Raw genomic sequence first — 23,587 nt, forward strand, 5'->3', positions numbered from 1 at the left:
AGAGTGTTCCCATTTTTATGGAACCGGTGATAATCAGAACGTTAAAAACGTCAACTAATGGGACGCCTGGGTGGCTCAGTTGGTTAAGCAGCTGCCTTCGGCTCAGGTCATGATCCCAGCGTCCTGGGATCGAGTCCCATATCGGGCTCCTTGCTCTGCAGGGAGCCTGCTTCTCCCTCTGACTCTGCTTTCCACTCTGCCTGTGCTCGCTCTCACTCTCTCTCTCTCACAAATAAATAAATAAAATCTTTAAAAAAAAAAAAACGTCGACTAATGTCCCCATTTTCCTTTTAAGCAACTCCTTTCCAGCTCTGAGCACTGCTGGCCCGGCCTACTGAGGGTATGCAGCTAAACTGTAGGAACTGGCAAGGTGCTGTTCTTTGGCCCCAAAAATGTGAGCATAGACCCGCCGCAGTTTAAGCGTGCGCTTGGCCTGAGTGCTGTCCATGACCTCCACATGCCAAATTCTCGTGGTGTGGGGCTTTTGCGGCTTCCGGGCTAACATGGAGGTTGCTCTTGGATGCCACAAAGCCATGAAAGACCGGTGTCCCCCTCTCCATCCTGAGGGCAGTAAATCATCCTTACTAGTTGCAGGAGGGAGTCCCCAACTGTCAGCATCGATCAGGATGAGGGGAAAGGACTTCAACAGTACCTAACTTCGCGAGACGTGACCAAGGATAACACTGACAGTCACGCCATCTACCTGGCCCAGAAAAGGGCCGCGGTAACGCGGACCAGCTGCTCACCTTGAGGGCTGGGTTTCTGGGAACCACTCCACAGCGGCGGCCCACCCCGCCCTTTCCCGTCTCAGCGCCACTTCCGGATCCGCCCCCAAGGCGGAAGTGGAATCTGGGCCACTCCTCTAGGTCAGGGGGAGGGTTTTGGGTTCGCTGCTCAACTGTTGAGCGGCTCGCTGTCCTTCGTGCATGGACCGCACGTGTGAGGAGAGGCCCGCCGAGGATGGGAGCGACGAGGAGGACCCCGACTCAACGGAAGCCCCGGTCCGCATCCGAGACACCCCGGAAGACATCGTACTGGAAGCACCGGCCAGCGGGCTGGCATTCCATCCGGCCCGCGACCTCCTGGCGGCGGGGGACGTGGACGGGGACGTGTTCGTGTAAGTGCTGGGCAGGGCTCGGGGCTGCGGGATCTGGAAGCTCCCAGGGATAAAGTGGGATGAGGGGAGAAAGGTGCGGGAGACAAATCTTGCAAGACCCATCTGATCGATTCGTTCAGTAACACTTGGTTTTGAACCAGTTACCACACAAATCTCTTGAGACAACTGAAAGAAGACACAGTGGCTGGAATGCCCTGACGAAGCCCAGAGACAGTAGCAGGACGAGGCGGCGTTCAGGACACTTATTTTTCATTGGATTATTATACTGAGCCTAAAATGGGTTGAATGGGCCCCCTCCACTTTGCCTCTTGCCTGCTTTAATTGATCTTTCAAACACACATCTAACGACCTCTCTTTCTTAAGACCCCTCAGTAGTTTACCTTGGTTTTTAGGGTTAAGTCAAAACTCCTTAATCTAGATTTTAGGATCTTGGCCATCTGGTCCTTGCTCACTTTCCCCTTACTTTCTGTGCTCATTCATTCTTACCTTTTCAATGTATCTTAAATCCTCGGCTCTTTTGTGGCTTCTTCTTTCTGCCTGGAAAACTTTCCCCACTATCCCTGAGTTCTCAGCATCTCTGCATTTGTCCTCCCCTTCCCCAGGCTAAATTAGATTACTCATTAGACACTGCTGTGTTAGCACCAGATAACTTGCCCTCAGAAACTTCCTAATGGTTTGTAATCTTAAATCCGTTTGTGTAATTATTTGAATGTTTGCTCCTTCACTAAAAATAAAAATGTTTTTCAAACTTTTTTGACCTCAGTCCACACCACATATAATTATGTGTGATGCACCCTGATATTTTCCGGTTTATTACATTGTTATTGCAGGCACACAGACATAAAATACTGATCACAGTTCACTAATGGATCATGACTGGAGTTTGAAAAACATTTTTATGTAATCTGTGGTCTGTTTTGTTGTCCTTTTTATCTCCTCTTCTAGACCACAGTACGTGCTTAATAAGTATTTGATTTTGAACAAGATGAGTAGGCTGGAAGCAGTGAAGAGTCACTGAAGGTTTTAACCAGAAGAGTTGTGCTGTCAAACGTACTTAATGACATTAAACCTTAACCTCTTCATTAGCCTCAGTCACCTTGGGCAAATTAACTTCCATATTTTCATCTTCAAAAATGGAATAATACAGGCATACCTTTGAGACATTGCAGGTTTGGCTCCAGACCGTTTAAATAAAGCCAGTCACCGAATTTTTCGGTTTCCCAGTTCATATAAGTATGCATTATACATAAGTCTATTAAATGTGTATTAGCATTATGTCTAAAAAACAGTATACATGCCTTAATTAAAAGATATTTTGTTGCTAAAAAATGCTAACTGTCATGAGTGAGTCATAATCACTGGTCACAGATGACTATAAAAAATAAAACGAAAAGTTTTGAAATATTGTGAGAATTCCCCAAATGTGAGAGACACACGAAGCAAGCAGATGGTGTTGGAAAACTGGCACTGACAGACTGGTTCCATACAGGGTTGCCACAGACCTTCAGTATAAAAAAATGCAGTGTCTGTGAAGTGCCGTAAGAGGAGGTATTCCTGGACCTACCTTGCAGAGCAGTCAGGTGTTTACTGAGTTCAACAAAGGTGGGTTCCTTTCTACTACTACTCCTACTTACCTACTTCATGCCGTACACTTGGGAGTCACTCTGGACCTCCCGCTTGATTCACATCGCCATTGCTTCAGTTTGTCTCCTCTTTCCTACCTTCAGCCACTGCCTTCTGGCAGGCTTCTGACTTCTCCCACAATCATTTCAAAGAGGTTCCTTTCCCCAAAGGATTAAATTCATCCTTCTGCTTGGCCTATAGGATCTCCAGTCCAGTCCCTCTTTCTAGATTCAGCCATTTCACTCTCCTGCTACTGGAACCCTCCTCATTCCTTGTCCTTGCCCTAGAAGGGACATTCATACCTGTCTCCAGTATCTGCCAGGTGAACTGTTTAACTCTTCATGACCCATGACCCAACTCACATCTTGACCTTAGCTTTCTGGGGCTCTTTTCTCCTGCTAGGCACTGGGACAGAGCCAATAAGCAGACCCTGTTCTGCTTGCCTGAAACTCCCTGGCAATTAAGGACTTTGTCATCCGGCCATTTTTGAGGATCTGCCTTGAGGTAGCCACTGGTGATACACTCTTGACAAGTACTTGGCTCAAAGCTGAACTTCCAGACTGGCCCTTCTCTGTTCCACCTCCATTTTGATCCTACCTCCTTTTCAGCCTGTGGCCACAATATTCTGTAATTATTTTTAACTTTCTTTAGCTCATATAGACCTGGAGTACAAGAGCCCTGTCTTCTGTCAATTTTTACATTTCAAACTCCTGGAGCTGTTCCTTTTATTTTTCTTTTTCCTTTTTTGTAATTATTTTTAACTTTCTTTAGCTCCTATAGACCTGGAGTACAAGAGCCCTGTCTTCTGTCAATTTTTACATTTCAGACTCCTGGAGCTATTCCTTTTTTTTCTTTTTTAAAAAATATTTATTTATTTATTTGACAGAGAGAGAGAGAGATCACAAGTATGTAGAGAGGCAGGCAGAGAGAGAGGGGAAAGCAGGCTCCCTGCTGAGCTGAGAGCCCTATGGAGGGGCTCCATCCCAGGACTCTGAGACCATGACCAGAGCCCAAGGCAGAGCCACCCAGGCGCCATTCCCTTTTTTTTCCCCTCAAGATTTTTGCTTGAGAGGGAGAGACTGAGAGCACAAGCTCGGGGGAGGGGAAGAGGGTAAGGGAGAGGGAGAAGCAGACTGCCTGCAGAGCAGGAAGCCTGATGAAGGCTCAATCCTGGGACTCTGGGATGACCTGAGCTGAAGGCAGACACTTAAGCAACTGAGCCACCCAGGCACCCCTGTTCTTCTGCCTTTAGCAGGTATTTCATGTCCCCCCATTGTGGTCCAGATCTAGTATTTCCCCAAGCTGGGGCTTTTAAGGATGATGGGTCAGTTCACAAAGAAGTCTTGAGCAGATGTACTTTGAAATGTTGAATAAAAGACTTAACATTTGAAAATGGAAAAATGGGATGTTAAGCCCCTTGGGTTTGATGGTGTATAAACAGCAATTCCTAGATAGGCTGAAGGTTGACTGGTTGGTCTTTATATTCCATGCTGGCAGGTTTTGGAGTCATTGATTCTCCTCCTCCCCCTAGCTTTTCCTACTCTTGCCAAGAGGGAGAAACAAAGGAACTCTGGTCTTCAGGTCACCACCTCAAATCCTGCCGAGCTGTGGTCTTCTCTGAAGATGGACAGAGTGAGTACCAGGCACGGCAGCCAGCCAGCCAGCAATCTTTTGGCAAGGGAGCAGGGCGCAGCACCATGACCTGAGTACCCCTTCCCTCCCCAGAACTTGTCACTGTCTCCAAGGACAAAGCCATCCACGTTCTAGATGTGGAGCAGGGCCGACTGGAGAGACGCATTTCTAAGGCTCATGGGTAAGGGCAGCTAAATTGTGTGTTGCGGTTAAGGGTAATGTGGTAGATTCCTCCTGGGACAGAGATGCTTCAAGAAGCTCTGTATCTCTAGTGCCCCCATCAACAGTCTGCTGCTGGTAGATGAGAATGTCCTGGCCACTGGGGATGACACAGGTGGCATCCGGCTCTGGGACCAGCGGAAGGAGGGCCCCTTAATGGATATGCGGCAGCATGAGGAGTATATTGCTGACATGGCTCTGGACCCAGCCAAGAAGCTACTGCTTACAGCCAGGTATAGCCTCAAAGCTGCCGCCCTTTTCCTTCCCTGTTAAAGCTCTCTCCTTTGATGGGAGCTTTGGCTAAGCCTGCTGCTCTGCTTTCTCTACAGTGGGGATGGCTGTTTGGGTGTCTTCAACATCAGGCGACGCCGGTTTGAACTACTCTCAGAGCCTCAGTCTGGAGACCTGACCTCCGTCACGGTCATGAAAGTACATCTGGGTATGGGGGTTTGGGAATATAATAGGGATTTGTTCAGATGGGCCTCCACAAATATGGTTTCCTTTATTTCCTGCAGTATGGGAAGAAGGTGGCCTGTGGCTCCAGTGAAGGCACCATCTACCTCTTCAACTGGAATGGTTTTGGGGCCACAAGTGATCGGTTTGCCTTAAGAGCAGAGTCTATTGATTGCATGGTTCCAGTGACTGAGAGCCTGCTGTGCACTGGTTCCACTGATGGAGTCATCAGGTGAGAGAGGCCAGGAAAGCCCTGAGATCACACCAGGGGCAGAGCCCACCAACCAAGACCAAACACTCTCTTTTCTCTGCCCAGGGCTGTCAATATCCTGCCAAATCGCGTGGTGGGCAGCGTGGGGCAGCATGCTGGGGAGCCTGTGGAGAAGCTGGCCCTCTCCCACTGTGGCCATTTCCTGGCCAGCAGTGGTCACGACCAGCGCCTCAAGTTCTGGAACATGGCCCAGCTGCGGACTGTGGTAGTCGATGACTACCGCCGGCGTAAGAAAAAGGGAGGGCCACTGCGGGGTCTGAGCAGCAAGGCTTGGAGCACAGATGACTTCTTTGCAGGCCTGAGGGAAGAGGAAGACTCCACCGCTCAGAAGGAAGAGGAGAGTGAGAATGATAGTGATTGAGGCAGATAGGTGCTCACTGGACAAGTGTTGATCCCTGGGCTGCGTACCCAGAGATGCTATGAACTTTTACTACTCTTATGCAGTACACAAAGCTATGTAGCCAGAGGCTCAGGACTGAGGGCACTGGTGGGAGAAAGTCCTTGTTCTGTGGCGGCTGCTCACTCTGCCATTATAAGACAAGTCCAGAGCTGGGGCAAGATAGCACGGACACAGGTGTACACCAACCAGGGGTTTAATATAAATACAACAGCATAGAAAAACCCAAAATCACATACACTGTAACCAGAATGTCAAGTAGTGGGGACAAAAGGCAGATTTTCTGACCCTCTGGCTCAGCCAGCCTCCAAATAAAATCAACAAAGGTGACAAATCAAGAGACTAAGAAATGAGATTCATACTAAGCTGTGGGAGAAGAAGGGTTGTTTGTGTGTCTATCACACTGAATGGCCAAGGAATACCATGAGGCAGGTCAGACCCTGGGCTGGGAGGGGGAGAACAAGGTCCTTCACCACAACTTAGCCAACCCTGAGCTTTCCTGGTGTACTGGGGCCCTGCCCCAGCTGGGAGGCTGTCCGAGGTATGGCAGGGCCCACGCTCCTCTTTGAGGACAGATGGTGGCTGCCCAGGCCTGCTGGGCTGGAGACTGACACAGGCTCTGCCAAATTGTGCAGGCTGCCTGTGAAGAGGACAGGGTCACTGCTTAACCATGGTACCTGCCTCAGCCCCGGCAGACTGGAGAAGGCTGGCTCCAGACTCACTCAGTGCCTCTAGCAGCCTGGCAGACACTGCATCCTTAGCCACCTCGTGCCCATCCTGCCTGTCTGGGGCCAGCACCACCCAGATGAGGCCACTGAAGGGCACTGGGTGCCCAGGGATCACCACCTGGTACCAGAAGCGGTGCCAGCCGGCAGGGCCTGTGCCCAGACACTTGGTGAGGAACACGGGGCTGCCCAGCTTCATCCTTTGGCACAACAGCTGCAGGGCAGCCCGAGCCTGGTGGGACTCTAGCTTGTCCCTGGCTGGGGCCAGTCGACTGCCCTCTGGCTGTAGGCACTGCAGTGAGGGACCCATAAGCTGCTGGCGGAGTCGCTGCTTCAGGTCTGGCTTAAGCCACTCCACGGCCACTTGCTCTCCACAGAGGCGGGACTGCCCTGCAGGAAAAAGGCAGACAAGGGGAGGCCTAAACCCTGGATCCAAGTTCCCAGGCCCTGTGAACCCTTTGGAGTCCGAGGGAGGCCTGTTTAATATCTAGCCTTCCCATTTCCTGGTGGCTTCATTGTTTCTTTGAAAAGGGGGTGTAGTAGCTGCTACCTTCTAAGTTTCCTTATTGGTATGTTGGTGGATGCAGGCTTTGTCTACCTCATAACCATCATAATAGCTAACCTTTATTGTGAATGCTTACCAGGACTCTGGGAATGTGCTAAGTGCCATCTAATTGTCACCACACCCAGAGGTAGGAAGATCTATAGTAGATAAAAGGCAGACTCAGCAGGACTGCCTAGGGCAAATCAATTTTTCTTAAACCCTCTCTTCGTATCTAAAGAGGGAGATCATTCTGTGTTTCTTTGGAATGTTGAAGACTAAAGACACAATGCACGGGAAGAGTTCACATAGGTGGTACTTGGTACACCGGCGGAAATTAAAAATCTCAGGTCATATAGTATGACGTCGAAAACCCAGGCATTCTTAACTCTACGATCTTGCTTCACCCTCTATACTGATGTGTCAAGTGCATGGCAAAATGTGTCTGGCCCCCTTCAGCAGCCCCCCGCAGCCTTGCTCCCCCCTCCCCTACCTTCCACTAGGGCTTTTTTGGCCATGGCGGCCGCGCGGTGCGAGTTGAACTTGAGCAGCGCAATTTGCGCGGGCGCCGGCCCGGGGCTGGGCATTAGCAGCGCCTCCTGCAGGCCGGAACCCAGGGGCTGCAGCGCGAGCAGCAGCGCGCGGCGGCTCAGACCCGGAGGCAGCCCGTCCACACTCAGCTCGCACTTCTCCGTGCTGCGGCACACGAGCAGCGGGCAGGACGGCCGCAACGGGTGGTTGTGCAGCGTAGCGATGGCTGCCTGGGCGCCGCGCCGCGAACTGTAGCGCGCGTAGGCGAAGCCGCGGTTCAGGCCGCTGAAGGTCATCATCAGGCGGAACTCGTAGAGGCGGCCCACGCGTTGGAACAGTGGGATCAGCTGGTGCTCGTACACGTCCTGAGGCAGCCGTCCGATAAACACTTCGGACCCGGCCGGCGGCGGGCTGCCCACCCAGCCTGGGGGAAGGGGCGGGAAGGGGCACCGTCATCCTCCGGGATGGTTCCGGGTTCGGGCCCCGGCACCCAGCCCGAGGAGGCCTATGGGCAAACGTCCGTGAAACGGATGCAGCACTCGCTCCCCCTGAGTCGTTGGCATAACTGGGTGCCTAAGCTAACAGCAAGGCTGGTTTCCCTGCCTCGAGGGAGGCAAGGTGGGTGGGTGGAGAGCCTAAGTTTCCTCAGCTGCTTGACTGGAGGGGGTGCAACAGACAGAGGTTTATGCCTGCTGAGCACCGGGATATCCCTCCCCGCCCTGAGGGTGCCGGTAGGTACTGTCGAGGCTGGGGGAGCGCGGCAGGCGTAGGGCTGGGACTACCGTACCTGGGGGTGGCCCGCCATACTTCCTCTGCCCGTTCACCTGCACCAGGCGGATGCCGGTCTCCCTGACCCACGCCTCCAACGCGGCCTTGTTCTCTGGATTCACCCTCTCACACCATAGCTGAAGGCGAAAGGGCAGGTTGGAATGGCGGATCACCGTGCCCGCCCCCACCTCGCCCGTGGAGTGGAGCCCAATAGGCCACTTCTTGCGCAGGTGGCGCTTGTCGAGCCCCTGTTGCCACCACTTACCTCACACTCTCGCTTGGACTGCATGGCTCTCTCCGCACCGGCCCCTCGCTACCTCCTTTATAACCTTCTCCGCATCTGCCTCTGGAAGCTTCCCTACTCCTCCGCCCCCCAAGCTCTCATTGGCTCTGAATACGACCCCGCCCCCCAAGGGGGTGGGGGCAGCCATTGCACGTGCGCCTCGGGAACCTCGGACCCTCAGGTGAAAGCTGGAACCTTAACCCAGGAGTGTGCCGACAGCCCCACCTCCTAGGGCACGGATGTGCGCTGGAGGCAGGAACCTCAGCGGCACCCTTTACCCTGGGGCAGTGCCAGTGCTGCGTACTTTAAGACTTTCTCCCCACTTTCCCACCGCTCAAGTCGTTGGAATGGGAGGCCTAGGCTCCCACAGTGATGGCAGGGCCAGTTAACAGTGACACAGGCAGGCTCCAGTGGTTGAGTCATTTTATTGGACCTTTAAGTATTGTTTGGGGGGAGCATTCTCTCCATCTGGTTAGGGTCGTGCAGGGGCGACCATTCTTAGGCTCGGTCCCCAGAGCACAGACTGGACTAAGCCCCCAGGATCTCCTATGGAAAAATGGTGTAATACCTGGCCACTTTTGTCCGTGATTACCAATAAAATAATCATAATAAAAAGTCTCTGTTCTGACCACTGTTCAGGTCTTCCTGCTGGAACCCAAGTGTTCAAAGCTGTTAAGTATATATGCAGAGTCTTGTTTTAGCCTCAAATAGCACCAGTCCCAGTTGGCTGATAGTTTGCTCAACTCAGCAGATGCAAAAGGGCTGGCTTGTTCTCCTTTTGATTTCTTCCACAAGGTCTTCTCTTCGGACATCCACCTGGCCAGGATGGGGAGAGAAGGTGGTATGAGTATCTTTGACTCCACTGCTCCTAAATGCCCACTCCTTCCTCTAGTCATCAGGCTTGGCTCAGCTGGGAGCTGGAATGCAGACTAAAAGTAGATAGTGCTGGGACGCCTGGGTGGCTCAGTTCGTTAAGCAACTGCCTTTGGCTCAGGTCATGATCCTAGCGTCCTGGGATCAAGTCCCCCATCGGGCTCCTTGTTCTGTAGGGAGCCTGCTTCTCCCTCTACCACTCTGTCTGCCTGTGCGCTTGTGTGCTCTCTCTCTCTCTCTCTCTCTCTCTCTCTCTGACAAAAAAATAAATAAATAAAATCTTAAAAAAAAAAAAAAAAGTAGATAGTGCTTCTTGGAGAAGCTAGAGACACTGGGTATAGATGGAGATGGGACTCCCTACCATGACCACTGTAACAGGTTAACCCTTTCGCCTTTTCTGAGAGGGTACTAACATGAGTGCCAGGCTTTTACTCAGGTCTTGAATGGGGATGGACTGCCAAAATGCCATACATTCCCCATCCCTCAGCTTTCCTGCCCACTTACGTACCTCTTCCCTGCTGGCCACTGAGCGGAGCTTGATGACCCCGTCCTTGAGCTCCTGCTCACCAATGATGGCCACCAGTGGGATGCCTGTCTCCTCACAGTATTGCAACTGGTTCAGCAGCTTTGGGTTCTTCTTGTAGAGCAGCTCTGCCTGCAGGGGCCAAGGGTGGAAGATGAAGGCTAGTTTCTACTGTCCTCAGGGACAACCTCCTTGGAGCCCAAGTGCTTTTAGCTCTCCTACCCGAAGTTGCCACGGAGGAGCTTTTATTTAGTCTGTTCCCAGCACTCCCAAGTTTGCTGCCACCCTGGGGCTGGCCTCCTCTACCTTGATCCCAGCATCCCAGAGCTCTGAGACAAGCCTCAATCTCTCCTCCAGCAGCTTCTTCTGTGCAGATGCCACAAGCACCTGTGTCTCTGTGGTCCGTACCTTCTCCTCCAAAGCCTGGGGAAGGGGCAGGTAAGAGTCAGAGAGCTGTGCTACCTTCAAGGCGCAAACAGAGCAGGCTGCTGTCAGGATACTGAGAGATCAGACCCAACTACACGAGCTCCACCAGGACAGGGGCCCAGTCTTCTCCCCTAGCAACGGGGCATAAGGTAGCTCCTAGAAGATGTTAAGAAATGAACTGACTGATTCGTACCTATGACTTGCCAGAACAGATGATGTAGGGCAAGGGCAAAGGTGGTTTATGTACAATAACTTAAAACTTGTCTCCTTCTAGTACATTAAGGGTCCAAAAGAACATTCACACAGAAGCAATACTGTGAGTTTACCCAGTTCCCACCTACGACATGTCTGCCCAGGTAAAAGACCGTGCGTATTATGCTTTGGCCACAGGGCCCAACCCAGGGTGTGGGTGGACAGGGGAAAGGAACAATGCTTCTGCTGCCCCTTGTCTTTTTCTGGAAAACTATTTTCATAGATTTTTTTTTTTTTTGTAAGATTTTATTTCGCATAGAGAAAGAGAAGGGAGAGCAAGCACAAGAAGGGGGGAGTGGCAGGTAGGGGAGAAGCTGGCTCCCTGCTGAGCAAGGAGCCCAATGTGGGGCTTGATGATCCTGGGATCATGACCCAGCTGAAGGCAGCTTCTTAACAAACTGAGCCAGCCAGGTGCCCCTATCTTCATTGTTCTTAACAACATAAGATGTCTACTGGAACAGTGACCTTAACTGGGAAACATGGATGGTTTCCGCTCCAGAGGAAAGGATGGAAGCATTGGGATGATTACTGCTGGAAAATTCCCCGAGGGATGAAATGAGACCAGCCAGTTAAGAGCAGCAGCAAAGGAGTTCCTAAGCCCATGAGGACCTCCCCTGGTGTTACTCTAGGGGCTAGAGAGTGAAGATATCCACCTGAAGGATCCCAAGGCCTCAGATACACGCTTACCACTTAGAAACAACATCAGAGTAGTTAGGAGCAAGAATCTGGATTTAGACTGCCTGGATTCGAATTCTGACCCTGCTACTTAAAGAGTTTCACAACCTTGGGCAAGCTGTGACCTGTAATGCTTCAGTTCCCTTGTCTAGAAATAAATAAAAGTAGCTACTCTCAGAGGGGTATGTAAGAATTTTACTGATAGTGTTTGAAAAGCACTAAAATATCAAGCATTCTGTATTCTAAAGATATATCTTTGGATATGCTATGACTTCTGACAGTGCTCAGGGAAATGCAGGGATCCAGAAGAAAGGATTCTGTGAAGAAAAAATGATCAAAGATCCAAAAAGATGGCCTATAGTGGTGTACGAAAGACAATAACCATCTTTTCTCCATTTCTTTCCAAAGATGCTCCTTGACCGAAACAGTCCCCTTGAAGATAAAACAAAACAGCTCACATGCCACCAGCTGCGCACCCCCAGGACGTACCTCTAGCCTCTGCTCCACAATGGAAAAGATCCGCTCTACCCCAATGCTGAGCCCCACACATGGCACCTTGCGTCCTTTTGGGTCGAACATGCCCACTAGCCCATCATAGCGTCCTCCGGCAGCCACACTGCCCACACCCAAGGGCTCTTCCCCTGCCCGAACTGGGGTCTGTAGCAGCACTGCCTCATAGATCACCCCAGTGTAGTAGTCTAGGCCTCGAGCAAGGCTCAGGTCAAAGGAAATCTGTGGAGACAAGAGCACAGTCAGGACCAGATGAGGATCAAGGACCTGAAACCCCAGAGCTCAGCTACAGTGTCCACCCCAGCCTGACTCACCTTGTCAGCAATGCCAAACAGGGTCAGGTATTCAAACAGTAGTTTTAGGTCTCCTAGGCCCTCCAAGGCCTGTTTGTTTTGGGACAGTTCAGGATCCTGGAGCAGCTGTTCCACAAGGGATACCCCACCTGGGGAGATACCATTTGTGAGCCAGACTGACAAGAGCAAACAGGTAGAGGTGCTTTCTACCTTTTTGCCTAGACTACACACATCTGCATGCGTGTACACACACACACACACACACACACACACACACACACACGGAGTTTTGGCCTAAGGTTTGAGGCCAGTTCGATGGCTATTGGAGAGGCAGGGTCTGTTCCTTACCATGCTGCTGGACATAGTCCCCAATACGGTCAGCCACCTCGGGTGCAAGGCCCTTCTCTCCCACCATCTCGTTCTTTACTTCCTCCCAGGACACCTAGGCAGACAGATACCAGTAAGGGACTCCTGGGTAGTTCTCCACTGCAGAGCAAGTGTGGGTCCTTCTGAGGGGGCAGTTTTGGAGCAGAAGTTGCCTTTCATTCTGGGGCTAATCCTCCTTTGGTGAGCACTGAGGCAGGCCTCCCTCATTTCTGATCTTATTTTACATTTCTCAGAGCAGGGTGGGGTCTGAGAAAAGAGTGAAGTGTTTAGGTCATTACCTTGTCCAGCTTGTCCACTGAGGAGCAGATGGTTCGGAACTTGCTATCAGGAACACCACATATGGCAAACATCCCATCGAGGATGCGCCGATCATTCACCTGCAGGGACCCAAGGCACAGTGAGGATAGAATCCCTTTGTGTGACCATCAACAGTTTTGGTCACTTGGGCTACTGGTCTCTCTGCAGAGGATATTCTCCTATGAGAAGCTAGGCCCGGCTTTGCCCTTCCAAACCCATTTAGCTCTGACCTTGACCAGGAAGTCGCCTATCTGAAGGGAACTCAGGATCTCACACATGATCTTCAGGCACTCTGCATCAGGGATCATGGGGTCAAATTGTCCGGCAATATCAAAATCCTGCAGGGAGATGGGTAGATACAGGGCTTAGGGTTTTAACTGTCTTAAGGGTCGGGCGGGCAGACAGGGTACTGGGAGCTCTGCTTTTTCCCTATAAAGGCCTATCTACACTCATGCACACACCACCTTCATTATCTGTCAGAGCACCAACCCAGAGGAATCTCCCAGCATTCTTGGGTCTCTTACCAGTCCTGGTTTCCCTTCTGTCTACTTTCCTTCATTATCTCACTCAGCTACTTTTCCTTATTTTCTCGTAGTACTGTGGGGGCAAATACATGGCCTTAGTCCTTAACCATTTTCTCTTTATTCAGAAGCTCTGCCACCACTTTGGATGACCTGATACTTCAAATCCAATCTCCCCATCCTTTGCTGTGATCCAATCGCTGTGGTTTAACATAAAGAAAACTGGACCAAGAGTTCAAAAGCCTGACTTTGGCTTTCTTATCCCTACCATCCCTTAACCTTACTGAATTGCAAGTTTACTCATATGTAAAATGGGGAGAATAATCCCTATCCTCTACATGAAAATACTCAAGTAATCTAAGGACTAGCACTATCTGGTGCATCCAGTTTGTTCAGGACACCATGAGTACCCAGGAGATTCTACTAAGTTGAGGGAGGGCCAAGTTCCCTGTCATGCCCCACATACTCACACACTGATAGAATTCCCGATACCGGCCACGGGTCATGGCTGGGTTATCTCGCCGATATACTTTGGCTATGTGGTAGCGTTTAATGTTGGTCAGTTTATTCATTGCCAAGTATCGAGCAAAAGGAACCTGATAATGGTTAAGGAGAAAGCCCCTCCTCATACAGTCCAGCAGCTGATTATCACCACCAACAGAAGCTGGGGTCTAACCTTTCTCTGTGTGTGAGTAAAACCACAACCTGTAAGATTAAGAGTATTTCTGAACATCAGAATCAACTTTGTTCACACAGCAGAAGTATCAAAAAGGATTAGGGTTCCTCTCCCTTTGGTTAGTGTCTCCCCTGGACTATGCTGAGCACAGGAGGGGGCCAGGCAGATATGCCAGAGAGCAGAGAAAGGCTTCCAGGATTTCTGAGCAGATGATTCTCTGACATAGCTTGGAGATAAAGGAATTGGACTGTTGGTCAATTAAAGAGAACTCTGTCCACTGGACAGGGCAGGGGAGAGAGACTCTGGAGCCAAGGGATTACTGAGTTGGAACTGGTTCCCAACATAAAGCTGAGCTCTCACTCAGGATTCTGAAGACTTTTAAGGCTATGCTCTGTTTAGCTAAAGTCCCATTCCTGGTTTAAAGAAATAAGTTCCCTGATTATCATAAGCATCATAGGTGGGGATTAATCCCACCTATGTCTAGCTATCCCCAAACCCGAGGCTAGAAATAGCCCCAGCCCAATGAGAACCAACTGATCCAAAGTACCAAGAGACCAAGTTTAGAAAGATACGGTGAGGTCATAGCGAAGGGACAGCAGCTCTCCACCCTGGTCCTTCAGGTCATAGATAAGCTTAGAATCTTCTCCATACTTTCCAGTCAGTGTTTCCTGAGAAAATACAAAGGTGGTCACAATGATAAATATAACAATTTAAAGGGAAGTTTGGGTTTATTTTTTTAAGATTTTATTTATTTATTTGACAGAGATCACAAGTAGGCAGAGAGGCAGGCAGAGAGAGAGGGGGAAGCAGGCTCCCTGCTGAGCAGAGAGCCTGATGCGGGGCTCCATCCCAGGACCCTTAGATCACGACCCGAGCTAAAGGCAGAGGTTTAACCCACTGAGTCACCTAGGTGCCCCTAAAAGGAAGTTTTAAAACAAAACCCCACCATCCTAACATGACTGACTGCAACCTGTTTATACTTCTGCTATCTCAATGCTAATGTATTTGATGTTAACTATAATTGAAAGGACATGCAAAGTTCATTTTCTGCTTTTTTACACATATCCATTTTGTGACAGAGCTTAAGTATTATTTTTTTATTTAAAAAAATGAAAAAAAAAAGATTTTATTTACTTGACAGAGAGAGATCACAAGTAGGCAGAGAGGCAGGCAGAGAGAGAGGAGGAACCAGGCTCCCCGCTGAGCAGAGAGCCCGATGCGGGGCTCAATCTGAAGACCCTGAGACGATGACCTGAGCTGAAGGCAGAGGCTTTAACCCACTGAGCCAACCAGGCGCCCCTGAAATATTCTTTTTAAAAGCTGAGTAATACTTTGGTGAGAAGCAGCTCTGTATTTCTTTCCTTCCCAGTGTTACACTGTCAGTTGATTAGGTTATTTAAAAACAAAGTTCCATAACATTTCAATAAATACACTTCAGTATAGTTTTTTCCTTTGGAATATACATTTTTTTTTTTAAGATTTTATTTATTTATTTGACAGAGATCACAAGTAGGCAGAGAGACAGGCAGAGAAGCAAGCCCTCTGCTGAGCAGAGAGCCTGATGTGGGGCTCGATCCCAGGACCCTGGGATCATGACCTAAGCAGAAGGCAGAGGTGTTAACCCACTGAGCCACCCAGGCGCCCCTGGAATATACATTTTTTTGAGAATTAATTCCTAAGGTTGCATTATTAGATCAATGAAATGTTTTTATGATGCTTAAAGTTTGAACAATGTCAAAAGGCAAAACTGAAATAGTAGTTCTTACCATGTGATGGCTTCAATAAGGTGGTAACATATTTTACTTACCAGACTGGAAAAGCTTAAAAAGCCTGAAAATTCCCAGTCTAGAATTAGAAACATTCATACATTTGGTCGGTGTTACGGGCTGAACTGTGTCCCCTTCAAAATTCATATATTGCAATCCTACCCCCCAGTAACCTCAGAATATGACTATATTTGGAGACAGTGTCTTTGAAGAGGTAGTTAAGCTAAGTGAAGATGAGGCCTAATCCAATTTAAGTGATGTCCTTATGAAAAAAGGAAAATTGGACACAGGCAGAGGGAAGATAATGTGAAAACACTAGGAAAACACCATCTACAGCCAAGGAGTGAGGCCTGAAACAGATCCTTCCCTCAAGGCCCTCTGAAAGATCCAACCCTGCTGACACCTGATCTTGTACTTCTAGCCTCCTGACACTAAATCTGCTGTGTATGCCGCCCAAGTCTGCGGTACTCTGTTCTGGAAGCCCCAGCAAACCAAGAGAATTGGTAAACATAAATGAGTACAGTCTTTTGATTTAGCAATTTCTGTGAATTCACCCTGCAGATGAATGACCACCAGTACCAGACATTGTTCTAAGCAATGAATATACATCAGTGAACAAGACCAAGATACAGTCCACACCCTCATGGATCTTTCCTACTAAGGAGGAGAGGCAGTACACTAAGGCAAGAAAACAAATTAAGAGATAATTTCAGTTAGTGATAGCTGCTCTAATGGAAATAAAACTGGTCAATGTGATAGACAATGGATACTTTAGACAAAATAGTTGGAGAAGACTATTCGAAGAATGGCAGTTTAGTTGAGATCGGAAATTAAAACCTTTAATCTCTACTTTAATCTGAAATTAAATCAAACAAAGAGGGGCGAGGGAGTTCAAGAAGAGGTAAGGGCAAGTACAAAGGCCCTGAGATAGAACTATATTTAGAGGGAGGGGCCTAGGGAGAGGGTAGTTGCGTTATGGCCATTGGGGAGGGTATGTGCTATGGTGAGTGCTGTGAAATGTGTAAGCCTGGCGATTCACAGACCTGTACCCCTGGGGATAATACATTATATGTTAATAAAAAAAATCAAGAAAATTAAAAAAAAAACCCATATTTAGAATGGTCCAGGAATAGAAAGAAGACCAGAGTAGCACTGGGGCCAAGGGGAAGAATAGCACAAGATGAGGTGGGAAAGTAAGGCAATGGCAAGATCATGTAGGGCCTTGTAAGCATGAGCAGAGTTTGGATTTTGTTATAAATGTAATGGGTAATGGTTTTAAACAGGGAGTGATGCAGTCTTTTTTTTTTAAAGATTTTATTTATTTATTTGACAGAGAGAGATCACAAGCAGGCAGAGAGGCAGGCATAGAGAGAGAGAAGGAAGCAGGCTCCCGGCTGAGCAGAGAGCCTGATGCGGGGCTCGATCCCAGGACCCTGGGATCATGACCTGAGCCAAAGGCAGCAGCTTAACCCACTGAGCCACCCAGGCGCCCCTGGTATTTTTTTTTTTTTTTAAATAGTAAAGAACTGGAAGCAATCCCAGGGTCCATCAACAGGAGACTGGTTACATATTTATTCTTTATATATATGGTTTGTATGTATCTCAAAAACATCTCAAGAACCGGTACTAGGGAATTCATTGTAGACAGGACCATAACAACGTCCTCTAACAAGGGCCCTCTTTTGGAAGCCACCAGCCATGACCACAGCAAATAAAAAGTAGGGCCTCTCCTTCTAAACCAGGCCTGCCTCCCTTCTCTTTGGAGAAAATAATGGTCTTTGTCCCCCCAACAGGAGAGACACTTCTCACTCTCTTATCATCTTCTTTGTTGTTTATATATCCACTCTCCCACCACCCAATTTCTCCTTACCAATCCCTCACCTTTAGTTCAAACACAGGCGTATCAATTACTTCTGCACCATGACGCTTGAAACAGCTGACAATTACATCAAACACCTTCTCCCGAACGGCCATCTGCCGGGGACTGTAGTCTCTTGTACCCTTGGAGTCCAAATTGGCCAAAAAACCAGGGATGGGATTTAAAAACAAACAGGAAACATTAAGGACAAAAATACAAAAGCATGGCCTTGAGGATGACAGATATAAACACTGCCCCAAACTTTTTTCCCTATCGGCTACGGAGTTGTAAAGCAAGCACAAACAATTCCCTAGTAATTATCACACCCATTTGCTAACACCCTTCTAAATTTCATCCCCTTTTTAGAGTGGTTATATTTTCTAGAATTCTTAGAATGCTGTTTTCTTTCTTTTTTAGAACAATATTTTCTGAGAAGTTTTCCTAAAAATTCATTTTCTATGATACCAGAACATTTCCCTTCCTATGAGAAAACACGTACCTGAAGACAGGTATATAACCAACTCAAACTGGCTTAGCTAGTTTAGTTAAGTAACACTTAACCGCAGCGTAACTTAAAAAAAATTCCAATACTATTTGCAATAATTACTAAATTATAATAAATATGATTCTCTAATCTGCTTCTAATAACCCTATGACATAGGCTGGGCAGATTCCTTTTATGGATGAATTACAGGATATTGAGAAGTTAAATCATTACCTAAGGCCACTCAGCAGGTTCGTGGCAGTCAGGGCTATAATAACACTGTCCTTCCAGATCAGAGCTTCTAATCTGGGTGTTTACACCCTATTCTCAAGTCTTCGGTCTCAGGACCGAAGACTTATTTATTTATTTATTAAGGATCCCAAAGTGGATTATACCAATCAAAGTTTATTGCATTAGAAATTAAAACTGTGAACATTTAAGAATATTTATTAGTTCACTTAACACACAGTAAATCCATTACACATTAACACAAATAACATTTTAGGAAAATACAACTACTTCCCAAAACAAAAAAAATTTGGTGAGAAGGGTAGCGCTGATTTACATTTTTGCAAATCTTTAATGTCTGACCTAACAGAGAACAGCTGGGTTCTTATATATGCTTTGTGCATTCAATTTTATTGGGATAGGTTGTTCTGGTTGCATAAAGAAAATCTAGCCTTACAAAGATGTGTAATTGTAAAAGAAGAATTTTTTTTTTAAAGATTTTATTTATTTGACAGAGAGAGAGGAGAGTAAGTACATGCACACAAGCAGGGGGATCAGCAGGTGGAGAGAGAGGGAGAAGCGGCTCCCTGCTGAGTAGGGAGACTGCTATGGGGCTCGACCCCAGAACCCTGGGATCATGACCTGAACTGAAGGCACCACTTAACTGACTGAGCCACCCAGGCTCCCAAGAAGGAATATTTTAATAAACTTTTCAGCTAACTGTAGATAACCTTCTTAAACTAAACCAAAATCCAAAAATTGGTAGTTTCTTAAAGATTGGTTGCAGTGTGGAATAGGAACTACATCAGTAAATTTTTCACACTGTTAATATGGTACCCCAAATTCACAGAGACAGAAAGTAGAACAGTAGTTACCTTGGGGCTGGAGGGAGGGTAGAGGGGGAAGTTACTGCTTAATGGGTATAGAATGTCAGTTTGGTATGATGAAAATAAGTTCTGGGGATGAATAGTGGTGATGGTTGCACAACAATGCAATGCGAACCTGCTTAATGCCACCACACTGTATGCTTCAAAATGGTTTAAAAAGGTGACTGGGTGGCTCAATTAGTTAAGCATCTGCCTCTCTCTCTCTGCCCACCCCTCCCCCCAGTGCTCTCTTTCTCAAATAAACAGATAAAATCTTTAGAAAATAGTTAAAATGGCAAATTTCATGTCACATATATTTTACCATAATTTTAAAGATATCGACTACTCCATCTTGTACTCTGAATGAATCTTTTACCCATGCATTATTTTATAACATTATACATCAGTCATGTGGAAAACATTGGGTCATTGATAAATTATACAGATCTTCTAAATATTTACACACTTCACTATATTAGAAAACACCTTTGTTAATATCAACACAGATCTCTCTTTCACTACTAGATTGGGAAGCTGTCTACATGATGGGAAAGATACAAGTTCCCTAAAATCTTAACTTTCACCTGAATGCTTGAATTTTGTCAATGGCAAAAAATATTGTCAGATGTTGTCCTTGAAGTGACAAAGCTCACTTCATTCATTATCCAAATCTTTAAAACAGCAGTTTGTCTTTCAGTTTTTCTTTCAAATAAAAAAGATGTTCTGGGGCGCCTGGGTGGCTCAGTGGGTTAAAGCCTCTGCCTTTGGCTCAGGTCAAGATCTCAAGATCCTGGGATCAAGCCCAGCACCCGGCTCTCTCCTAGGAAGGGAGCCTGCTTCCTCCTCTCTCTTTGCCTGCCTCTCTGCCTACTTGTGATCTCTGTCTGTCAAATAAATAAATAAAATCTTAAAAAAAAAAAAAAAGATGTTCTGTGAAAACAGTAGGTAGGCAGCTTAAACTCATGCAATAGCACAAGTGTTTTTCCTGCTCTGGAATGCAGCAGAAGGGCTTTCTGTATTCTTACCATTTCATCACACAGAATACTAAAAAAGAGAGTACTCAAGGGTTGGGATTCAATAAAATGAGCAAATTTTACTGTTATCAAGGACATTCATAATTAAAACTAATTTTTAAAAAAATTATGAATGCAGGAAAATAAAGAACATGATGGCTACTCAAATAGTGTAGGGCTGCTGTCATGTTTCATGCTAAGACACCAGCAGTTCTACTCACCAGTGCTTTTGCATTTTCATTAACAAATGTGGTCACAAAGGCAAATATATGTCAGTATAATCATAAAAATAATTTTGACCACAAAAACCTCTTGGAAGAGTCCTACCCCATGATACTGGGTTTTCCGTTAATATAAATTACACATCAAGAGACACATTTCAACAAACTAAAGTGGATACTAACTCTCCAGTATAATCTCACTTTCTTTTAAAATAGTATAGGGGTGCCTGGGTGGCTCAGCGGGTTAAAGCCTCTGCTTTCAGCTCAGGTCATGATCCCAGGGTCCTGGGATCAAGCCCCGCATTGGGCTCTGTCAATAAATAAATAAATAACTTAATAAATAAAATAGTATGGAAATTTTCAAACACACATTATAGAGAAGAGTATCATACACCACCACGTTATGTATTACCCAGTTTCGATAACTATCAGTGTCTGTTATTTTTATGTTATCTAAGGTCCAACTTTTTTTTCTGGATTATTTTATTTTTTTAAGAACTTATTTATTTATTTGTTTGTTTGTTTGTTTATTTATTTATCAGAGAGAGAGAGAGAGAGCACAAGCAGGCAGAGTGGTGCGCAGAAGCAGAGAGAGAAGCAGGCTCCCTACTGAGCAAGGAGCCCAATGCGGGACTGGATTCCAGGATCCTGGGATCATGACCTCAGGGGAAGGCATCGGCTTAACCGACTGAGTCACCTAGGCGCCCCTTTCCTGGCGTATTTTAGAGTAAATCCAGACATCCTATCAGTTTGTCCCTAAATATTTGTCATTTGCTAAAGCATGAGGTTTAAAAAAAGCCAAAACACTAAAATACCTTTATTACAAACAACAAAACAAACAGCAGCCCTTTCATATCATCTAATACCCAAGCCGTGTTTAATTTTCCCCAGTTGCCTCAAGAATACTTTTTTAGGGTTGACTGTTTGAATTAGATTCTAAATGAAGCCCATGCACTGTATTTGTTTGTCTCTTGTCTGTTTAATCCACAACAGTTTCCTTTCCTTTTTAAAAAAATGTCATTTATTTTGAGGAAATTGAGTAATTTGTCCTAAAGAACTTTTCATATTCTGGATTTCATTAACAGTGTATACAATGTGTCATTTAATACATTCCTCCATCTCCCATATTTCTGGTAAACTGGTAGGTCAAAAGGCCTGATTAGATTCAGGTTCAATTTTTCTTGGCAAAAATATTTCTTTCTTTTTCTTTTCTTTTCTTTTTTTTTTTAAACTTTATTTATTTATTTGACAGACAGAGATCACAAGTAGGCAGAGAGAGAGGAAGGAAAGCAGGCTCCCTGATGAGCAGGTAGCCCGATGTGGGGCTCGATCCCAGGACTCTGGGATCATGACCTGAGCCAAAAGCAGAGGCTTTAACCCACTGAGCCACCCAGACACCCCGGCAAGAATATTTCATAGGTGGTGCTGTGTACTTATTGCGTCACATCAGGAGAAACATAATGTCTGGATGTCCTACTTTTAGTGATGTTAAGATCTATCATTGGGTTTAGTGAGGCCAGCATGATCTGTCACAAATTCCCCATTAATTTTTCAGTGAAGAGTTTGAAAAACTATTGATAATATTTGCTTTGTAATTTTACATTGTCTCTTTCACCTTCGAAATTAGTTGTGTGTAGAAAGGAATAGCTCAATTAACTTAGGAGCCCAAAGAATGAACCTAAAAAGGTGACACCTTAACACAAGGAAGACCCCTCTCCTTTGAAGTCCAATTTCACACACATTTATTGAATTATCTGTTCAGTTCCAGACACCAGTCTCAGCCTCTCAGGGTAAATAAACTATGTGTATAAAAGTCACCAAGAAATACAATAGTAGATATATATATATATGAAGTGCCAAGGGAACCTAGATGAAATGGTAAATAGTTCAGGTTATAGAACTTACAAAGAATGACATCTGAACTCCTCCTCTCCCGAAGGAGACCACGCTAGTAATCTCCAACGGATTTCCACTCCTCTACTCTCCTGTATATTTGGTTCTACTAATCCAAGTCTTTTTCTAATTCCTGGAAACTACTAGCGTTCTCTTCTCCTTCAGGATTTCCATACTGTTCCCGAACTTACCTTCCTCATGCTCTCTCCCTGGCTACCTCCCATTCATCTTAGTCAGTTAGTATATCACTTCTGTGAGGCTTTTTCAGACGCTCTAGTTCTTATTTGTCCCAGAGAATGCTTATCATTTCTTTATATCATTTATCACAACCTATAATTACATATTCAAGAGTGGAATTATCTGTCCTAAGTCTGTTTCCCTCAGTAGAATGTAAGCTCCATGAGGGCAGGCTATATTGTTCATCATGGCATACTCACATATTATGGTGCTAGGCACTTAGGAAACACTCAGTAAATATTTACTTAATGAAAGAAGGAGTAGCAGTAGCTGGCATACTCCCCTAAGCACCCAGCTGGTCTAGTTTCTGCCATCACTGCTATCCCAGAATGACTCAGATTCCAATTCAGCCCAGCTCCCAGAAGAACTGTTCAAGGAAGCAGGGGCATCCACCCTTGGGAGTGGGATTAGGGACTTTCTCCTTAAAGGAATTATATTTACCTTGGGGGTTTTGAGCACAAACTTCTGTTTCCCTTCATCAGGGCCCAGCTGCGCCTTCAGTTTCAGTAGTTTTGCCACCTCCTCCTCGATCTGTGGACGTAAAGTAGGTGCTGAGCTATCACGTCTGCCACTCCTTCCTCTCTCGGCCATTCATTCAGTATCCCACCCTCATCAGAATTTGAGGCACATTTCTCTCCCCAAGCCCAGCTTTGCTTCTCTCGGGTCCTACCCCGCCCACCTCCTCAACCAGGCCCTGCTTCTCCCTTCCCCGCCCGGTCTCCTTTCCCACATCTCTCTTCTATGCAGACCACCCAGCTCTAAGTCCTCCCTGGCCCTAATTTTGGCCTCTCCCCTGCCACCTGGGTCGCACCTGCTCAGCGCTGGCCTTCTGCTGCTTGAGACCCCGCACGCGCTCTCCCTGAAGTCGCACTAGCTCCTCCAGTGCTGCACGTTCTGCCATCCTGCGGCCAACCGGCGCTGAACGCTGTCTAGATCAGCTTTTGTTGCCGCAGCCTCAGCACGGACAGCTTCCGGCTATCGAGTCACTGGCCCGTACGCCTAGAGAGCCTCCGCCGAACGCAACAACC

The 23,587-nt window shown here is 46.9% G+C and overlaps 3 protein-coding genes across 4 annotated transcripts; 1 reads left to right on the top strand and 2 right to left on the bottom strand.

Moving 5' to 3' along the window:
- Nucleotides 1-837: 837 nt before the first annotated feature.
- WDR55 (WD repeat domain 55) lies at nt 838-6,050 on the top strand. 2 transcript variants are annotated; one of them, XM_059174806.1, is made up of 7 exons: nt 838-1,117; nt 4,238-4,372; nt 4,466-4,553; nt 4,645-4,824; nt 4,921-5,020; nt 5,107-5,276; nt 5,361-6,050. In XM_059174806.1, the coding sequence occupies exons 1-7, from the start codon at nt 961-963 to the stop codon at nt 5,674-5,676; spliced, it is 1,146 nt and encodes a 381-aa protein (XP_059030789.1). In that variant the 5' UTR covers nt 838-960; the 3' UTR covers nt 5,677-6,050. The 2 variants fall into 2 exon arrangements, with proteins under 2 accessions (XP_059030789.1, XP_059030788.1); XM_059174805.1 differs by having other exon boundaries at nt 839-1,117; nt 4,272-4,372.
- A 105-nt stretch (nt 6,051-6,155) lies between these two features.
- Nucleotides 6,156-8,706, bottom strand: DND1 (DND microRNA-mediated repression inhibitor 1). The gene is made up of 4 exons (XM_059174808.1): nt 8,543-8,706; nt 8,297-8,414; nt 7,472-7,933; nt 6,156-6,827 (listed from the first exon to the last, which is right to left on the bottom strand). Exons 1-4 carry the CDS (start codon nt 8,564-8,566, stop codon nt 6,370-6,372), a joined length of 1,062 nt encoding a protein of 353 aa, XP_059030791.1. The 5' UTR covers nt 8,567-8,706; the 3' UTR covers nt 6,156-6,369.
- A 260-nt stretch (nt 8,707-8,966) lies between these two features.
- HARS1 (histidyl-tRNA synthetase 1) lies at nt 8,967-23,551 on the bottom strand. The gene is made up of 13 exons (XM_059174796.1): nt 23,371-23,551; nt 23,001-23,090; nt 17,641-17,760; nt 14,566-14,661; nt 13,788-13,913; nt 13,027-13,134; nt 12,778-12,876; nt 12,461-12,554; nt 12,134-12,261; nt 11,799-12,041; nt 10,263-10,379; nt 9,942-10,088; nt 8,967-9,376 (listed from the first exon to the last, which is right to left on the bottom strand). The coding sequence occupies exons 1-13, from the start codon at nt 23,458-23,460 to the stop codon at nt 9,305-9,307; spliced, it is 1,530 nt and encodes a 509-aa protein (XP_059030779.1). The 5' UTR covers nt 23,461-23,551; the 3' UTR covers nt 8,967-9,304.
- Between the last annotated feature and the right edge of the window lie 36 nt (nt 23,552-23,587).

The sequence above is a fragment of the Mustela lutreola genome, chromosome 5 (genome assembly GCF_030435805.1).
Source record: "Mustela lutreola isolate mMusLut2 chromosome 5, mMusLut2.pri, whole genome shotgun sequence".
Taxonomy (NCBI): Eukaryota; Metazoa; Chordata; class Mammalia; order Carnivora; family Mustelidae; genus Mustela; species Mustela lutreola.

What these genes read in the sequence shown, in the direction of transcription:
- WDR55 (XM_059174806.1), top strand. Translation starts at nt 961, where the DNA reads ATGGGAGCGACGAGGAGGACCCCGACTCAACGGAAGCCCCGGTCCGCA. An exon ending in CTTCTCTGAAGATGGACAGA is followed by an intron (nt 4,373 to 4,465) that starts GTGAGTACCAGG and finishes TTCCCTCCCCAG; the next exon opens with AACTTGTCACTGTCTCCAAG. An exon ending in CGCATTTCTAAGGCTCATGG is followed by an intron (nt 4,554 to 4,644) that starts GTAAGGGCAGCT and finishes CTGTATCTCTAG; the next exon opens with TGCCCCCATCAACAGTCTGC.
- DND1 (XM_059174808.1), bottom strand. Translation starts at nt 8,566, where the DNA reads ATGCAGTCCAAGCGAGAGTGTGAG. An exon ending in AGTCCAAGCGAGAGTGTGAG is followed by an intron (nt 8,415 to 8,542) that starts GTAAGTGGTGGC and finishes TTTCGCCTTCAG; the next exon opens with CTATGGTGTGAGAGGGTGAA. An exon ending in GTATGGCGGGCCACCCCCAG is followed by an intron (nt 7,934 to 8,296) that starts GTACGGTAGTCC and finishes CCCTTCCCCCAG; the next exon opens with GCTGGGTGGGCAGCCCGCCG.
- HARS1 (XM_059174796.1), bottom strand. Translation starts at nt 23,460, where the DNA reads ATGGCAGAACGTGCAGCACTGGAGGAGCTAGTGCGACTTCAGGGAGAG. An exon ending in GGACTATGTCCAGCAGCATG is followed by an intron (nt 12,262 to 12,460) that starts GTAAGGAACAGA and finishes GTATCTCCCCAG; the next exon opens with GTGGGGTATCCCTTGTGGAA. An exon ending in TGTTTGGCATTGCTGACAAG is followed by an intron (nt 12,042 to 12,133) that starts GTGAGTCAGGCT and finishes TTGTCTCCACAG; the next exon opens with ATTTCCTTTGACCTGAGCCT.